Raw genomic sequence first — 18,153 nt, forward strand, 5'->3', positions numbered from 1 at the left:
CCCTCTTTGTATTAGGGACTCAGGGAATGGATGAAAATATGCTGATGTCCATACTGTTCATTATGGCATGAAAGTAAAGTCCTTTGTCTCTAATTCAGGAGTTTCTTATCTTCTCCCAGGATCCATGAAACTGTAATATACTAACTTTTTAGGCTGCAAGCATCATAAAACCTCAGACCCTTCATAGTTCTTGGTAGTTTTTAAAAATACTGACCCAAATAATTGCCAACTTTCTCCAAATTTTAATTTAAAAAACACAAATTACTACCATTTCGTATTACCATCCTCATATGAAAGAAAGTAAAAAAGCTAGAGTCTCATAATAAAGGACAGAGCAAGAAAATTTTGGTCAAGGACCAGTAACTTCCCAGGCCAAAGACTTCCAGGAGTTTGGGCAACACATCCTAATAGTGTTGCCTCAATTTCAATTCTACTGGCCCTAAGGGATAGTGCTTCCGGAAGTCCAGAAGGTTGTTAAGTAAAATCTGTTACCTTACCTACAGTCAAACTGTGCAGCTCTCATCAGACACCTTCAGGTTCATGAAGGTAGTTTCTTGTAACAGTAAAGGAGGAAGACATGAAGACCACCCAAAGCTCAGGAAAGACACTGTCTTCCCAACCATAAGGCTCAGTAGTCTCTGAGATGGAAAATGAAGAGAAAATGCTGCAGGGATGGGGCCTCCTGCTGTCTGCTTTGTCTGCTGCAGTGGCAGAAACAGGCAGTTATTCTGGGAAGCTGCAATGTCAGGTAGCAAAATCCCTCTGTTGCTGCCAAGTCTAACATTTGGTTACAAAAAAAAAAAAAAAAAGAAACAGCATCTGGAAATACTTTTTTCTTCTACTGGATGGTATTCCATACGGACAGTCACTTCAAATATATATTGAGAAGCCAAAGCTTAAATCTACACCAATATTAAGGAAGAAGGAAGAAAAAAGAAAACTTGGCAGAGTTTTTTCCTAAAATAAGCATTCTATATTCTAAATCCCTAGAAGGAAGTTTGGAACTTGTCTCAGTTACTCCCATCTCTCCATACAAATTGGACTCGATGGGCCTTTGGAACCAGTTAAAGAGCTCCTCAAATCAAACTGGTGTTCTTCAAATTTTGGCTATTCAGGTGAGAAATAAGGCAAAGCTTCCTGGTGGCAGTTCAGATCCTTCTTCATTTTCCTGTCTCTGCTCATAATTATAAGGGATTTGAGTCACTAATAATGAAAAATGGTAGGGAAAATATCTAATTATGATCATGATTACCAACAACTGACTTGAAAATTCTTTTTTAAAGCAGCTAACAAGATTTCAGATTCTTCAGGCATTATAACCCCCATTACTTCCCATTCCTCTCAACATATCACATTTCTTGTCTTGTTACAAAGAATTCTGAGCCCCGTATAAACAATTCTTCTACAGTTCCATTCCACAGATAAAGAAATACTCTTTTCAGACCAGAAATACTCCCTTCCAGCAACTGGGCTCAGTAACTCTTTCACTCTAATGCTTGCCTACGTGCTTAAAAAAATCCCTAAGAAACTGGAAATTGACATAATCCCTAACCCTACTGATGTAAAGAATAAACAAGCTCTGTATTCTAAAAATCTTGGCTGGTTGACTTGAAGGTAACTTCCTCCCTAAAGGCCTTTCTTAAAGAGGAGGGGGGAAAACAGTAAAGTAAGAAAGCTTCACTGGGAAAGGGAAGATCTCCTCCACAAAGTTATAAATTTCTCCAACATGCTTCCATACAAAACACCCTTAGTGTACTGTACTCCTTCAACCTTGCCTTTCCCTCTACCCCTGCCTCCACCTCCCCATCCCTGTATTCCAAGACTGTTCTCTCACCATATGACCTTAGCACCTGCTGCCCACTTTGGATAACACTTCATTGTCTTCATCTTCTAAAAGTCCTCCCTAATGCTCGGGTTGTTTCTAGGCAGTTTTGCCATAAGGATCTTTGTGGCAAGCATTTCCACCACAAGCATTTTTGTTGCCTAACTGGTTAGCCATAAGGCAATTTGCCATCAAAGACAAAAAAATAACTGGATGACAGTTTGTTGTTTCTTCAATTGGCTGACACCTTGGTTTCATTTCTCCAATTGACACAGTACTCCCATATTACATTATTGAACCTTAGCCCTCATAATGGTCTAAACAGTGGTGCTGAGTCTTGAATCCACATTTCCCATAGAACTTTAGATATCTATCAAGGGACATGTAATGATACACCAAGAGTGTAGAAGGCTTTCACAACAGAACACAAAGCTAAGCTATAAATATACATCCCAGTATAAGGAAACTGATACCTCTCTTAATGAAGGGAGAAAATTTAGCAAAAAAGAAAAAGTGAAATGCTGAAAAAGGAGACCAATCAACAAGCAAAAAATGTATAATATTATGAATGAAAGACTTTGAAGACAAGTGCATAGGTACAATCCACAAAAAAATCAGTTTGCACAGTATTGCAATGATCTACACACATTTTAAATGTATTCAAATATTTTGTATTTCACAAGTCTTTTTAATTTTGTTATTCATTTTTTCATGTTTCATTATATCTTTTTTAATGAATGTCCCAATTTTATTTTTTGTGATTTTTATCTGTTTTTAAAATAATTTATTTTTTATTGGTGTTCGATTTGCCAACATACAGAATAACACCCAGTGCTCATCCCATCAAGTGCCCCCCTCAGTGCCCGCCACCCAGTCACCCCCACCCCCTGCCCTCCTCCCCTTCCACCACCCCTAGTTCGTTTCCCAGACTTAGGAGTCTTCATGTTCTGTCTCCCTTTCTGATATTTCCTACCCATTTCTTCTCCCTTCCCCTCTATTCCATTTCACTATTATTTATATTCCCCAAATGAATGAGACCATATAATGTTTGTCCTTCTCCGATTGACTTATTTCACTCAGCATAATACCCTCCAGTTCCATCCACGTCGAAGCAAATGGTGGGTATTTGTCATTTCTAATGGCTGAGTAATATTCCATTGTATACATAAACCACATCTTCTTTATCCATTCATCTTTCGATGGACACCGAGGCTCCTTCCACAGTTTGGCTATTGTGGACATTGCTGCTATAAACATTGGGGTGCAGGTGTCCCGGCGTTTCATTGCATCTGTATCTCTGGGGTAAATCCCCAGCAGTACAACAGCAAAGAAACAAACAATCCAATGATGAAATGGGCAAAAGACATGAACAGAAATCTCACAGAGGAAGACATAGACATGGCCAACAAGCATATGAGAAAATGCTCTGCATCACTTGCCATCAAGGAAATACAAATCAAAACCACAATGAGATACCACCTCACACCAGTGAGAATGGGGAAAATTAACAAGGCAGGAAACCACAAATGTTGGAGAGGATGAGAAGAAAAGGGAACCCTCTTACACTGTTGGTGGGAATGTGAAATGGTGTAGCCACTAGGACTTTTATCTTTTACAGCAAAATTGCTATATAGCAAACTAGTTATGCAACAAAATGTTTGCAGCAAAAATACCAGATGTGCCTTGGTTCAGCATACTCTAGAGCATGTTAGAGTTCTTCTATCTCCACCTAGCACAATATGTGTATGTCCTGTGTCATAATTACTGGTTGTCTTTCCTTCATTTTCATCTAAACAAAGCTCATTAAGGTTGGGGATTTTCTAGGAATTAATACAGTATATGACACCCTGTAATCAAAATAGATACTTGTTGAAGTAATGAATGAGCAAATTTTTCAAACCTTGTTTTTGCATTTCAAGTCAGATAATATAAATCAACTTATGCCTAGTTGGATATAATTCTATCTAGGCTTTGAGGAGATACACAATAATCAAGTCACCTAGTAAGCTTGCTGTGCTTCAGTGAAGAAACACAAGGTAGCTCAGAAAGTCATTACTAATTAAAATGCTAAGGCAGACTCTGATTTAACATGGCTCATGACTGTCTAAGTTCAACACAGTACAGGTAGAGCAGAAAGGAACATCCTAGCACAGAATATTTTTTCTGTTCTGCAATAATATTTATACTGAAAGAAAGAGGAATTTAATTCATTTATAAACTTGAGATAATTACAAATACTTCCATAAAATATCTTCACTAATCATAGACTCTTCTTTCCAAGCTATGAAAAGAATTTATTCATCTGTACTAAAGCAATATACATAATATATTTGTTTTATTTTTAAAAAATTATTTACTCCTCAAAGAAAATGCACTTAATTGGATATATATAATTCATTTAAAAGTGAAATCGTATTTTAGAAATGTCAATTTTAACCTGAATGATGGTTTCAAAAGCCATAAATATGTTTAAATGATATTTGGATTACTCTGAAATGCTGGCAGAAGTATTACTTTTCATAAAAGCAATATTCCTCATCATTTATTGTATGTTTTGTGTTCATAGTAGGAATAATACAATTGTTTTAATTCAGGCTGCTAAAATAATTACCACACACTAAGTGGTTTACAAACTATAGACATTTATTTCTCACAGTTCTGAAGACTGGGAGTCCAAGATCAGGGTAAAGGCATTATGGAGCTCTGGTGAGAGTGGTTTTCAGGTTGCAGATGTAGACTTCTCCTTCACACATCTGACCACAGAAAGCTCTCTCTTTACTCTTAAGAAGGCAATAATTCATGCATGACAGCTCCGCCCTCGGACCTCATCTAATCCTAATTACCTCTCAAAGACCACAACTCCTAGTGCCATGCAGGGTTTCAACATATGCATTTGGAGCAACACAACTCTTCCTTCAGTCTCTAACAATTATGGAGCCAAGAACATACTTGAAACAATGAGTAGCAATTAACGGTGGTGGTGGTGGTGAAGACAATTGGTTGCATAGGGTTTCCTGGAAAGAGTAAGAAGAAGATAAAATCTGGGGCTTCACGGAGGAACTGGGACTTTGAGATCAGATGAGATTCAGTAAATGGGAAGAGAAAGAAAGTCAACTTCCAGGTAGTGGAAGCCCAAAGAGGGCAACTCTGGGAAACCAATGAGGAGGCCAAGCAGCGCCCCCAGAGGGCTAGGATGCAAGAAGTAAAAAGAAGCTGGGGTGTTTGGATTCATCAGAGAGGCATCTGCAGGTTTTCTAAAAAGGAAGATATATATGTCTTTGATGCTTTAGAAAAGTTATTTGCCTGTGGCTTACAAGCATATTATAGATGGGAAAGACCTAAGGGAAGAAAGTTGTTTTTCCACAAACACAGTAGAAATGAAAAAAGAAAGGGCAAATGATGGAAAACATCCCAAAGGATGGCTGGAAAGGACTTAATAACTAAGCCAGGAGGAGTCGTCCAGAATGCCCACTTACCTAGATTTCTATAACAGTTCATTGACTGATGCTCTCATCTCCACCCTTGCCAGCTGACACCTGATATTTATCAAAATCCCCTCCTGAGCTCCCCATTACCCTCATGCCAAAGCATGGATCTCTGGCGTGACCCTGAGTGATCTGTTTCATGCTTATCTCTGTAGTTTCATCTCTCCAGCCTCACATCCCCATTCCCTGTACACCAGCCACATCTAGGTTCCCACAAATGTGGCCTCCCCTGTCTGGAATTTTTGTAACTCATTCTTGCCTTCCTGACCCAGCGCCATATCTCTCTCTGTCTCTCTCACACAGGAACACACACCCCACTTCATTTTGCTAATCGCCAATAATCCCTGCTTTCTCAATTTGAATGTCACTTCCTTATACAAACTTTGTCTTACCAAAACTAGATAAGGTTGCCTGGTTGTGTGATTCCATAACACTCTGAATTTCTGAGTGTATATACATAATCAGTTGTGCAATATCTGCCTCTCCACTAGACTGTAAGTTTCATGTGGGCAGAGATATTCTCTGACACTTCTATAGTTATATCCACAGTACCCAATCCAGGATCTTGAAATACAATTTGTATACCAAAAGTGTTTATTATGTAAATTAATGAGACCCTAAAGTATTATTAGTGATTGGAAAGAAGTTGTGACAATACTTCACCCAAAATTTAAATCTTGGGAGAGGAAGCCACCATGCAAAATGCAAATTAGTAACTACCAGTAGTTCTACACTGGTTTCCACTCATTCCTTCAGCTTCATCTACCCAGTATTTGTCTTTTATTTATAATACTTATGGGTATTTTCCACCTGTTACCACCTAAAGCCAAAGAAAATAACACTTGGCAAATCTGTTCTCTATTTTATCTCCCCTCATTACCTACATATCAAATTATTTTGAACAGTAAGAGATATGAAGTTGTAAAAATAAAACATTCTGCATTTTTAAAATGCCAAAGGTTATGTTTATAAAATGTATTTTTTCTTCCTATCCTGAGAGGATTTTTCTCATCTGCTATAATTCAACTTCAGATGCTATTCAAACAATCACAAGAATGATTCAGCATCTAAACGGCACCTGAGATATCCTCCCTCCTAATGTGGCAAAAGGCCCAATTTTTAATATCCATCATCATGGAATTTCCTCTTTTTATGAGGCATTTCCAGCTGGGGAAATTGGTAGAGGAAACAAAAAAAAAAAAAAAAATGCCTTTTCTCTTTGAATTCATCAAACAAGTTTCCAAACATGCTAAGAGAACACTGACTGGAGTGTAAGCTGCTGGAAGACAGTGTTTTGTGCATGGTACAAATTCAATGACTTTTTAACTTGCAAAAATGTTATTAAATTGCCAAGCTCAGAAAGCAATTCTCTGGATTAAAGGAACACTCACATGCTCTGAACCCACCTATTAAATAAGAACTTGCAAGACTTCAACTCTCAAAAAAGAGAGATTATCAAAAGGCAAATCAAAGATTAAAAAGAAAAACTTGAAGAGAACAGCTGAGGAAATAGGATTTTTCCACCAAATTCTCTGACACTTAACTTGGAGAAGAGGACTATTACTACCTTATTGGTACCACCATCATATAATTGAGTCCTTATTGTATATGTATCCTGTTCTGGTTATTTTACAAAAATGGTTTGAGTTTTTCCTCCCTTAGGACCACCATATCTGCTATAGGCCAGGTGTGCTATAAACAATTCTTCTTCTCAAAGAGTGTGAATAGGGGATCCTTGGGTGGCTCAGCGGTTTGGCACCTGCCTTCAGCCCACAGCGTAATCCTGGAGTCTCAGGATCAAGTCCCACATTGGGCTCCCTGCATGGAGCCTGCTTCTCCCTCTGCCTGTATCTCTGCCTGCCTCTCTCTCTCTCTCTCTCTCTCTCTCTCTCATAAATAAATAAATAAATAAAACCTTTCAAAAAAAAAAGGAGTGAGAATAAACGAAAACCATTGTATTACAGAGGAAGAGTCCAAGAGTCCAAGTATAATACAAACAAAAATTGTTAAAAGTAGGGCACCTGGATAGCTCAGTTGGTTAAGCACCTGCCTTCAGGTCCTGGGGTTCTGGGGTCAAGCTCCACATCAGGCTCTCTGCTCAGTAGAGAGTCTGCTTCTCCCTCTGCTTCTCCCCCCACTTGTGTGCTGCTCTCTCTCTTTCCCTCTTTGTCTCTATCTCTCTCATAAATAAATAAAATCTTTAAACAAAAACTGTTAAAAGTGCAGCCAAGTTCTCTTTACCCAAAGTGGTCAAGAAACAGGAACAAGAAACAGGGACATCTGACTAATGAAGTATCCAGTTTAATATTATATAGTAGCCAGATACTACAAATGCCTGAAGATTTAGAAAATAATACAATATGCTATAAAAAATTATATCTAATTTAATCTATACTTAATACAAATTCTCAGGATCTTTCCAGGCCCCATGACCATCATTCAGAATGTCATTAGCTATTGGTAAGAAGAGAGGAGCCAAGCTGTACCCACTCCAAAAGACATCTAGAGTGTTTTGCTATTATTTAATACATCCCTGATCTTGATGGCAACTTACTTACTTGGTCTTTCTTACTTTTCAGATGACAGTTTAATGCTAATTCTGACTCCAAATCAAGTAGTCATGAAGTCAGGAACTACAGATTTTAATATTGAGTCTGCTCCTACCTTTGTGATCATGAATAGGTCAAATAAGTACTTTGTAAAATAAGGAGACTGTTAAAATAATTGATCAAGGCCCTTTCTACAATAAGAATCTATGAGGGTTAGAAGAGTCATTCTCATAAAGTTGTGTGTAGAAAATCATCAATGGGGATCCCTGGGTGGCGCAGTGGTTTAGCGCCTGCCTTTGGCCCAGGGCGCGATCCTGGAGACCCGGGATCGAATCCCACGTCAGGCTCCCGGTGCATGGAGCCTGCTTCTCCCTCTGCCTGTGTCTCTGCCTCTCTCTCTCTCTCTCTGTGACTATCATAAATAAATAAAAATTTAAAAAAATTAAAATAAAAAAAGAAAATCATCAATGTAACAATGCAAAAACAAAACAAAACAAAACAAAAACAAAAACAAAAACTAACTGCTCTGTTGCGAGAAGAGCTGTGAACACTAGTAGTGGAGTATTTCTCTCTCCTGAAACTTCTCTAAGGGGAAAACTGGTTGTGATATCTGCTATATGAAAGTTAGGCTTTAAGATGAACAAAGTCAAGACTGAAGTATGGCTTCAGAAAGAGTTTAGGATAAGTTACCAGCATCTGACAGAACTGGGAAGGGTTATCTGAGCACCAGTGCCTGTCTGGACTCAAGACTGATCCATGCATTCTGCCTCCATGCTTTTCTTGCTTTCAGTTCAGCACTTCTTTTTTTTTTTTTTTTTTTTTAGATTTTATTTATTTATTCATGAGAGACACAGAGAGAGGCAAAGAGATAGGCAGAGGGAGCCTGAGGCGGGACTACATCCCAGGACCCCAGAATCATGACCTTAGCCAAAGGCAGATGCTCAACCACTGAGTCACACAGGTGCCACCCAGTTCAGTATATCTTAGTCACCATCCTCATCCTGGTAATGACACTTAGACACCACTTACTAAGGCTGCAATATTCTCATCAAGCTCTCTTGGCTCTTTGACCTTCTAACTTACATTTCTGCCACTCTAACCATTTCCCACTTTCTTTTCCCAAGCCAGAGTTGACAGTTTTTACAGCCACCCTCTGCCACTAGGGCCCAGCCAGGAAAGAAGTGAGCCAATGTTTTAAACATTCTACATTAATTTATTCTTTCAATAAGTAATTATTAAGAACCTACTGTGTGCCAGATACTATAAATGTACAAGGAAATAGTAGGAACAGGTGCTAAAGTGAAATGATACAGGGTGATATAGGAATGTTAAAAACTACTTTAGGTTGATTGGTCAAGAATAGGCTCACTGGGGTGGAGATACTGAAATCAAGTCCCAAATGATAAGAAGAGGTCGGACATACAGAGAACTGGGGGTAGGGAGAGGGCCATTAATGGAAAGGGAACTGTGATGGCAAAGGCCTTAAAACAGAAATGAACTTGGTGAATTGAGGAACAGAAAAGACAGTGTGGCCAAAACACAGGGAGAGATTTGGAGAGAAGACAAGATGAAACTGAAAAGTTACACTGAGGCAAAGAAGGGAAGTCATTGGAGGGACTTCCAAGGGAAGAAGGGAGTAAGGAAGGAACTTTCAGGAAGCTCAAAGGGAGAATCGATTTTCTTGTCTTTTCTAGTTTCTAGAGATGTCCTACATTCCCTGGCTGATGGTTCTCTTCCTCCACCTTTAAAGCCACAGTGGCAGACTGAGTCCTTCTAATCATCATTCTGACCTCCTCTTCTCCCTCTCTCTTCCAATTTTAAGGGCCATTGTTATTATACTGGGCCAACCCAGACAATCCAAAATAATCTCCCTATTCTAAAGTCAGATATTAACATTATTTCCATCTGCAACCTAATTCCCCTAAACTAACATACTCATAAATTCTAGAGAATAGGATGCGGACATCTTTGGGTAGCCATTAGTGTGCTAATGGCTACTACATACCGCCTACTGCAATATGTGTATATATATGTACGTATATATGTATACATACACACAAGAATTATTATGCATATTTATGTTTGCATATCTGTACATATATGTAATATATGTTTATAAGAACAAATGAGTATCTATACCTGCATATATTTCTATAACATACAAACACACACATTTCTTCTACTAGAATTTTTGTCCAGGAAGAATTCTCTTCTACAGAAACAACCTATATACTTTTTCAGTTTAGAAAGGCTATAAAATCTATCATATTGTCCTTACCTTGTTTCCCAAGAAGCTCAAAGTTAAATTTAAATCTCAGACATAATAACTTACTCATCCCAGATAATCACTATATCTATTTTTCACTGTCTACTCAATGTCAGATCTGTATTTGAAAGTCTTTTTTATAATTGTACTGTATTATATTTATTTCAAATTAGAAACCACCTCAAATGCATTTTTTGGAAATAGAGTAAGTTAAAAATTATAAACAATAACAGGAATAACAGAAATCCCAGGAAAGCAAAATGATAGCTTTATGCATTCTTTAGTTCCATGAAGACCACAACATTAAAAAACAAATCATGGAAAGCTAAAACCTTACAGTAACAAGATTCCAAGTCCCTGAGAAGGGAAAGAACATTCAAACTAGCTTTCCATTTTCCATCAAGCTCTGAAGCATTCCAAGAAAATCAAAATGTGATAATCCCAGTCAGATAGAGTATCCAAAAGAAAAAAGAAAGAAAACTTTCCAGGAAGAAATGGAGCCTGAGTGGCTGGATGCTCTCACTACACAGCTTTGAATTACCCAAGCCTTGCCATTCCTTAGACATTCATCCTTTCCTGATACTTTACCTTGAGAGGTCCATGGGCATGTTAAAAGATTTTAGATGAGACATTGAGCGCGAAATACTTCACACACATTAAAAGCCCCAGCCCTCCTGGAGTAGACCTACCTTCCCCTCTCCTGCAAGTGGGTGATCCTGCTCCTCTCTGGAGACCCAGACATGCATCAAGGAGAGGCTTATAACCAGAGGGCTCAGGAAGAAGACCACAAATGTGTACACAGAGAAGCCCTAACTGCCAAACTGCCCACCCAAGAGATCAGCTCACCTCCTTGAAAATATCTCCTCTGAAACAGAGGAGACAGAAATGAGTTCAAAATTAGGCACCAAAATCTACCAGCCTGTGGGCAAGTCACTTAAGTCTCAGAACCCCAGTATCCTTGTTTCTAAAAAAGAATTACTAATAACGACCAGCTCATAAATTTTCTGTGATAATGAAGTGCCATAGGGTTCGTAAACTTCCTGGCTTACTTTCTGACATGGTAAGTGCTCCATAAACGTTAGCTATAGGTATTGATGAAAGTAACAATAAAAATTAATAATGCCTCAACTCATATGCCAAAAACATTGTATACTGGATAGTCCAACAGAATCTATTTGTGTGCATTTTCAAAAACAAAGCTCTAGAAAGAAATCTGGTTCAAAGAAAACAACACAGCAAGCATTTAACCTATAAACAGTCTGCAGTAATAATAGCCATCATTTTTTGCAGGGTATACTCTGTACCTGTTACTGGATCAATTTGTTTTGAGGACCAAGTAACTTTTATAAAAAAATTTACCACAATCTTTATAACTACCTAGACTTATTAGTTTTAAACCTGAAATTACTCATCTTATACATAAGTAAATGGAGGCCCAGAAAAGCTAAGTACCTACCCACACAGCTGGTGAGTTGCATTTTACCCCAGGATTGTTAGGCTGTGACTTTGTTGAGTTTATTACATCTCAAAGAGAAATGGGATATCTTACAAAATGCTAGTCTTTTAAATGCTTGATCACATATGCACCATAGGGTCTCTCCCCAGACTGGACCTCCCCTTCCTTACCTTGCTTCTCAAATTATGGGCCAAGCCACCTGTCTATTTCACAGACTCTGCAGATCTTCAGCTGAGTGCTCTGGGACCCAGATCCAAAGGGTCTTCCTCTGCAAAGTCAGTTTTCTTGATTCCCTGAGGTCAGCTGTTGACTGACAGCCCAACTTCTGAATGGTGAAGGCAGAGTCTTTCAGTTTCAATGATGCCACCATTTTTCTCCTCCCTCCCTGCTAGAAAGTAACAGCACTTTAATATTGGCTAAGAACTTCAGATCAGAAATCAGGTAAACTTGGTTTCAAATCCTAGCTCCAACATTTATTAAATGTGTGACCTTGGGTAAGTTATTACATAATACACAGTTTCTCTACTTGTAGAATGGAGGTAATAACAGTATTTATCACATTGGTTTCTTGAAAATATTAGACAACTAAACTGAGTAAACATAGAACCATTAGCATAATACCTGCACAAAATTAGCATTCAATATATGTAAGATATTATTATAACACTCATCACAATTTTTATGTTCAGTGTCTTCTTCCGTAGCAGACTACAAATGTCGTATTTATTATAGTGTCCCTAGTCCCTATCACAGTGTCCAGTCCCCAGCTGGGACTTCATGAACATTTGTCAGTTGAATAAATGAAAGAATTAACCTTTTATCAGGCAGATCACAACCCACCCTCCCACTCTCAACCTTCTCTCAAGCGGTGATCTGATGAACTCCTGTACTTGGGGATTTCTAACCTTTGCCTCAAATGGGATACTTGAGGGAGCGAGGGAGATGTAGAAATATTTTTGAGGGAACTTTCTACATAACGTGCTGTATGAAACCTCTGCACTATGCTCTTTCAAAAACACTGAAAGATCAACACTATTTATCTTGGCTTCTAGAGTCAGACTGCTGTTTCTTTGACAGTGATATGACACAGACTCTGGGCCACATGGGACCCCAGTATATTCTGATTATGTAAGTATTTCCAAAGCCTTCCTTCCAAGGAGGCCTCCTTTCCAAGGAGGTTTCAGTATATGCTTCCTTAGCCTTTGGTGTGTTGTGGCTAATGAGTAGCCACTCTAGTGAGAGAAAATAAACCAAAAGAATAGAAAGAGGTGAAAAGAAGAGGAAGAGCCAGTGTGGAGTGTGGAAACTGAATACTAGCAAGTTTTGAGAAAGTATAACAGGGGGCTGAAGTAGCTGCTGAACAGTAATGTTTGAGGTAGTGTGAGATGGATGGAGAAAGTATTTTAAGATAGTTTTCTGAGGGATAATAAGAGGAATTCACCTTTAAAATCCCTTCACTTGGCTTTAGATATATATCTTTTTTGTAAGATTTTATTTATTTACTCATGAGAGACAGACAGAGAGAGAGAGGCAGAGACACAGGCAGAGGAAGAAGCAGGCTCCATGCAGGAAGCCTGACATGGGACTCGATCCCAGGTCTCCAGGATCACACCCTGAGCTGCAGGTGGTGCTAAACCACTGAGCCACTGGGGCTGCCCATATTTTTTTTTTTAAGATTATTTATTTATTTATTCATGATAGACATAGAGAGAGAGAGGCAGAGAGAGAGGCAGAGACAGAGGCAGAGGGAGAAGCAGGCTCCATGCCAGGAGCCCAACATGGGACTCGATCATGGGACTCCAGGACGGCGCCCTGGGCCAAAGGCAGGCGCTAAACTGCAGAGTCACCCAGGGGTCCCCTGGCTTTAGACATATTTAAAAATCACTTTTCAAAAATATCTGAGATTTCTAAGTTGTGTCTCTTTTGAATATGAATGCTTGCTAAAATTGTCCAAAGAGGTCCTGCTTTCTTTACCTTTCATACACACCCAGTCAATGAACATCTATTACTATAAACTGGGCTATGTAGATAGGATAATTTCTTTTTTCAACACCCTTAACCATAAACATCTTCATATGGAGTCCTGTTTATTGACTTTCTCCTTCAAAGCTGTCCTTTGTATTCATATTTTTTTAGTTCAGCTGCATTATAATGACTACTTCAAGAAGCCAATTGAACATACAATGTAACTCCCCAAGGGTCATTTTCCCTTTTAAGGTCAAATATCCAATCACATCACTTTCCATGCATCCTTTGTTGTGTTCTGTTGAATGAGTAGGTCACTGCTGGCCTCCCGCAATGTCCACAGAAGTAAGGAGTGTGAAGTTCTTAAGACAGAGTGTTTCTCTCCTCCACCTACTATCAATGCCACCTTAGTAAAATCACAGAAACTCTCTGGGCCCCTGAGTCTTTATTGTGGTTGTTTTTTTTTTTTTTTTTTGAAAAATCTGTACTGGATTTTAATAATACATGCTTATTGTAAAACTCTCAAACAATGTGAAATTATATAAAGTGAAACTCTGTTCTTTTTGCACTTCCCACTCTCCCACTCTGATTAAAGCTACTATATTCAGGTGTTATCCTTCCACATTTTTCTATGTGAATGTGTGTGTGAAACAGTATATAATTTTTACAAATAAAAAATGTGTATTACATTATATAGCATGCAATTTTCTTAAAAAGTAGAATATACCAGACATCATATTCTACAGCTTACTTTTTCATGTTTTCAAAGAGAAACATTAATATATACAGTTTTTGTGAGTCTTACGTGAAATAATATTATATGGAAACACTTTGATAATTACAAAATACTATGTAAAGATAGCAAATTATTGTTACAACTAAGAGCTCTTTGCTCACAGTTTACTCTTCCTGAGTTGTACTTTGGGTGACCAGCTTTCCTTTTTCCTGTTTTCATGAAAATAAAGTTTTTCCTGCATTCAAAAACACAATCTTAAAATATATATATTTTAGAGTGCCTGGGTGACTCAGTTGGTTAAGTATCTGTCTTCAGCTCAGGCCATGATCTCAGGGTCCTAGGATCGAGCCCCATGTTGGGCTCCCTGCTCAATGGGGAGTTGTCTTTTCTGTCTGCTGGTCCCCTCGTCTGTGTAAGCTCTCTCTCTCTCAAAGAAAATCTTTAAAAAATAATAATAAAAAATACATATTTTAACATCTCTAAAATAGTGGCATGTATTATAATCAATAGTGTGTCTTCATTTAATTTGGTATCATTTTTCCTATCTACTAGCATTTTAGGTTTGATGAAATAAGCTATGTGTATATCTTTTTTTCCCTTATTCAGTTTGACTACAAAATTGGCATGTTAGGTATACTACTTCATTTCTCTATTCCTCCACATCTTCATCCATTAAATGCCAATAATATTTAGAAGTGTTATTATGAACAAGGTAAATAGCACAGAGCATGGCTTAAGATTGGCATTTATTAATCATAAGATGTATTCTTTCCTTTGCCCCTCTAAATAAAATTCAAAATCCTCAGGCTGATATATGAAACCCTAATCACATCACTGCAAGTCACATACTTCATCCTGTAATCAATCTGTACCATCTCCTATGCCCTAAATCTACTCTATACTCCCCTGGTCCTTTCCTCTCAGATAACTGTTATCAAAATCTCTTTCACCTCAATGACAACACACAGAGTTTTTTCTAATATTGTTGGTGAAGATGTGATCTCTTCCATCTTTGAGTCTCCACAGCACCTTATTTGTGCTAAGTCACACCTTCTTTTACCTTTAGCATATTCTCACCTTCTAGAAATTCCTTTAGAACATACGAGTTCCTCACCTGTGTACTCCATACACCCTGTCTCAAAAAGGAAGTGTTCAGTAAATGACTTTTACATGGAAATTAAACTCCAACATTAATCTCTGTGGTTATGAAACACTGCTGCCAGAAATAGTAACATCTTCACTATTTCAAACCTTGCATAGTTTCAACTGGAACTTTTATTAGTCTGGAAATATATTTAAAGATAACTTACAAGTAAATATTCTCTTAATTTGTTCAAATCCTTACTTTAGGAAAAGGATTTTTATACCCAGTTTTTATTTTATTTATTTTGAAAAAAAATGTTAAGTTTTCCACATGTAAAATGAGATAAGATAAATCAATTCATCAATTGTAATTAATGCTCTGTCACTTCTCTGAAGACAAAGCTGCTTGAATATTCCTGAATGAGAATATTTATCTAATCTCATACATTAGAATAACCACATATCTTGTCCATTTAAATGAAAGCTATTACTGTAGTATCTAGAACTACATGCATTCTCTATTAAAGACAGAAATGCAGCCCATCAACTGCTCTTATTCAATACCAATGTGTTTTTTGTGGGAAGAGTTCTTTTTATAAATAATGACACATACTCATCTTGCTAAAATTGTACAGAGAAACAGAGACCTCCAGTGGCTGACTGACTTTACATAGAGAAGTGCAAAATGTGAACAGCACAGAGCAGATGGAAAAGACATAACAGATTATTCACCCAAGGGTTCTTCAGTCTAGCCTTTCTTTCCTGCCATGTATTTTAGTACTTCATCAATTCCCGTCCAAATGTCTAGGGAGAACTGTATTCTCAACATCATGCTAGGAAATCATTTTCCCATCCCATAGAACTTACTATTAGAAAGTTTACATGATACTTATTTAAATTATTTTATTAAATTATATTACATAAATTGATTTAAATCATTATATCTTCTAATTATTTTCTATGACTTTTACTATTTAGTTTCACTACTTATAAGCACTGAACTTAAATACATAAAAAAATCTCAATTGATCTTTGTTAGATAAACTACACACATTATATACATGTAAGAAGAAAAATACAGGCATTGACAAATATGACAACTTTTTAGTAATCCAAATTAACGGAATTAATGCAAGAAAGCAAGATGTTACTATAAAATATATTTCCTAAAATTTCATTACTTATATTTATTATATAATTCCATTAAGCTTAAAAGAGTTTCTGAAGAGTGATTAATAAGATATATGCTTTAATAAAGTCAAAAGCACAATACAAATACAGAAATAAATAAAGAAGGGTATTTTTAAATGTTTGGAATCTTTAGTACATTAAATGTCCCAGGGGATTTTTTTTAAAAAATCATTATCCTTTGCCCTATTTATAATATTAGAGGGCCACATAGCTCCACTAATTCAATGAACAAGGATTTGGCTAGGTGTTAAAGATATAAAGACTCATTTATTAACTTTTTAAATGTTCAAATTCAGTTTTCACCAAACACTGCTGTAGAGTCACTCAACAAAAAAATGGAACAATGTATGTCAAATATCTATTAAGAAAGCCCAGTTCTAGATGAGAGGTTATTTCTAAGTCTGATTTTTAAAATAAAGTAGAAGGAAATGATAAAGAATGCCTTCCAAACAGTTTCTTCATAAATATTCATGCAAGTTTCTTTCTCCAAATCCCCATACAATGAAATCTCTCTAAACACAACTTTGAGGCCAAATGTACAGGACACAAAATAAAAAGTTTAGTTAATGTAAGATATTGCCAAAATTACATATTTGCACATATTTATTCATAAGATTAAGACATCTGAAGTCAAAGCGACTGAAGACAGGGGCCATGTCTTTGCATGTATGGTCCCAGGCAAATGGCAGTCACTCAATAAGTTCTGTCAATAAATACCTAGAATAAGGTTACATCACCCATCTCCATCTTTCCCAAACATATCAAATGGATAAGTCTGTTACCCTTTCCTCAAAGCAACAGAGAAATACAAGTTTGAGGGACGCCTGGTTGGCTCAGCAGTTGAGCATCTGCCTTCGGTTCAGGGCATGATCCCAGGATCAGGGATCAAGTCCCACACTGGGCTCCTTGCAGAGAGCCTACTTCTCCCTCTGCCTGTGTCTTCGCCTCTCTCTCTTTCTGTCTCTTATGAATAAATAAAATCTTTAAAAAAAAATATTTGATAAAGTGAAATATCACATTGAATAAATCTTAATTGCAGCTGGTGTCAACTACATGGGCTACTCAGTACAGGTAAACACTGCCAAAGTATTAGAAAAGCCAATTCTGGATTCAGTGATGAAAAGAGGAAAGAGATGGCACATTTTTAAATACCCCTACTTGAAGGATGATGACCAAAACAAGATGGCTCTCCAATCTTCCCAAATTTCCCTTGCTTTTGTCTTTTGGTGGAAATACAAAGAACACTAAGAAAAGGCAAAACCACGTGGTGGGGTAGGTAGTAGGAAACCAAATATTTCATATTCTGCATAATCTATTTCTAGATGGGTGTATTTGTCCAAATAACCAACCAATTCAACAGGCAGAGTGGTCAAGTCCACTGTTGCAGCAATAGGGAAGCATATTTTTCTAATGAAAAATCATTGTAAGGTTCAAATAACTCTGTAGTCATCAAATGAATTATGACTAGGGATTCAATCAAAATGGGATTCTTCTAAAAATAACTTACTGGGATCCCTGGGTGGCGCAGCGGTTTGGTGCCTGCCTTTGGCCCAGGGCGCGATCCTGGAGACCTGGGGTCGAATCCCACATCAGGCTCGCT

At 37.5% G+C, this 18,153-nt stretch overlaps 1 protein-coding gene and 1 long non-coding RNA gene across 28 annotated transcripts in view; one reads left to right on the forward strand and one right to left on the reverse strand.

Moving 5' to 3' along the window:
• Nucleotides 1-18,153, reverse strand: part of LOC144317254 (uncharacterized) — a 228,375-nt gene that overhangs the window by 88,568 nt on the left and 121,654 nt on the right. For 14 of the 15 annotated variants that reach the window (XM_077903365.1, XM_077903364.1, XM_077903361.1 and 11 more), the window contains exon 2: nt 11,749-11,966. In XM_077903365.1, the coding sequence (XP_077759491.1) occupies nt 11,787-11,966 (180 nt within the window). In that variant the 3' untranslated portion in view covers nt 11,749-11,786. The remainder of the gene's footprint in view (nt 1-11,748; nt 11,967-18,153) is intronic. The other variant, XR_013383193.1, reaches the window with a different exon arrangement.
• The window catches only part of LOC144317255 (uncharacterized), an 86,857-nt gene that overhangs the window by 8,810 nt on the left and 59,894 nt on the right, over nt 1-18,153 (forward strand). Inside the window, exon 2 of one of the 13 annotated variants that reach the window (XR_013383203.1) lies at nt 12,631-12,706. The exons of the other annotated variants lie outside the window; for them this stretch is intronic. This is a non-coding gene — a long non-coding RNA (uncharacterized LOC144317255). The remainder of the gene's footprint in view (nt 1-12,630; nt 12,707-18,153) is intronic. 13 annotated transcript variants of the gene reach the window in all.

This window comes from Canis aureus, chromosome 7 (genome assembly GCF_053574225.1).
Source record: "Canis aureus isolate CA01 chromosome 7, VMU_Caureus_v.1.0, whole genome shotgun sequence".
Classification (NCBI taxonomy): Eukaryota; Metazoa; Chordata; class Mammalia; order Carnivora; family Canidae; genus Canis; species Canis aureus.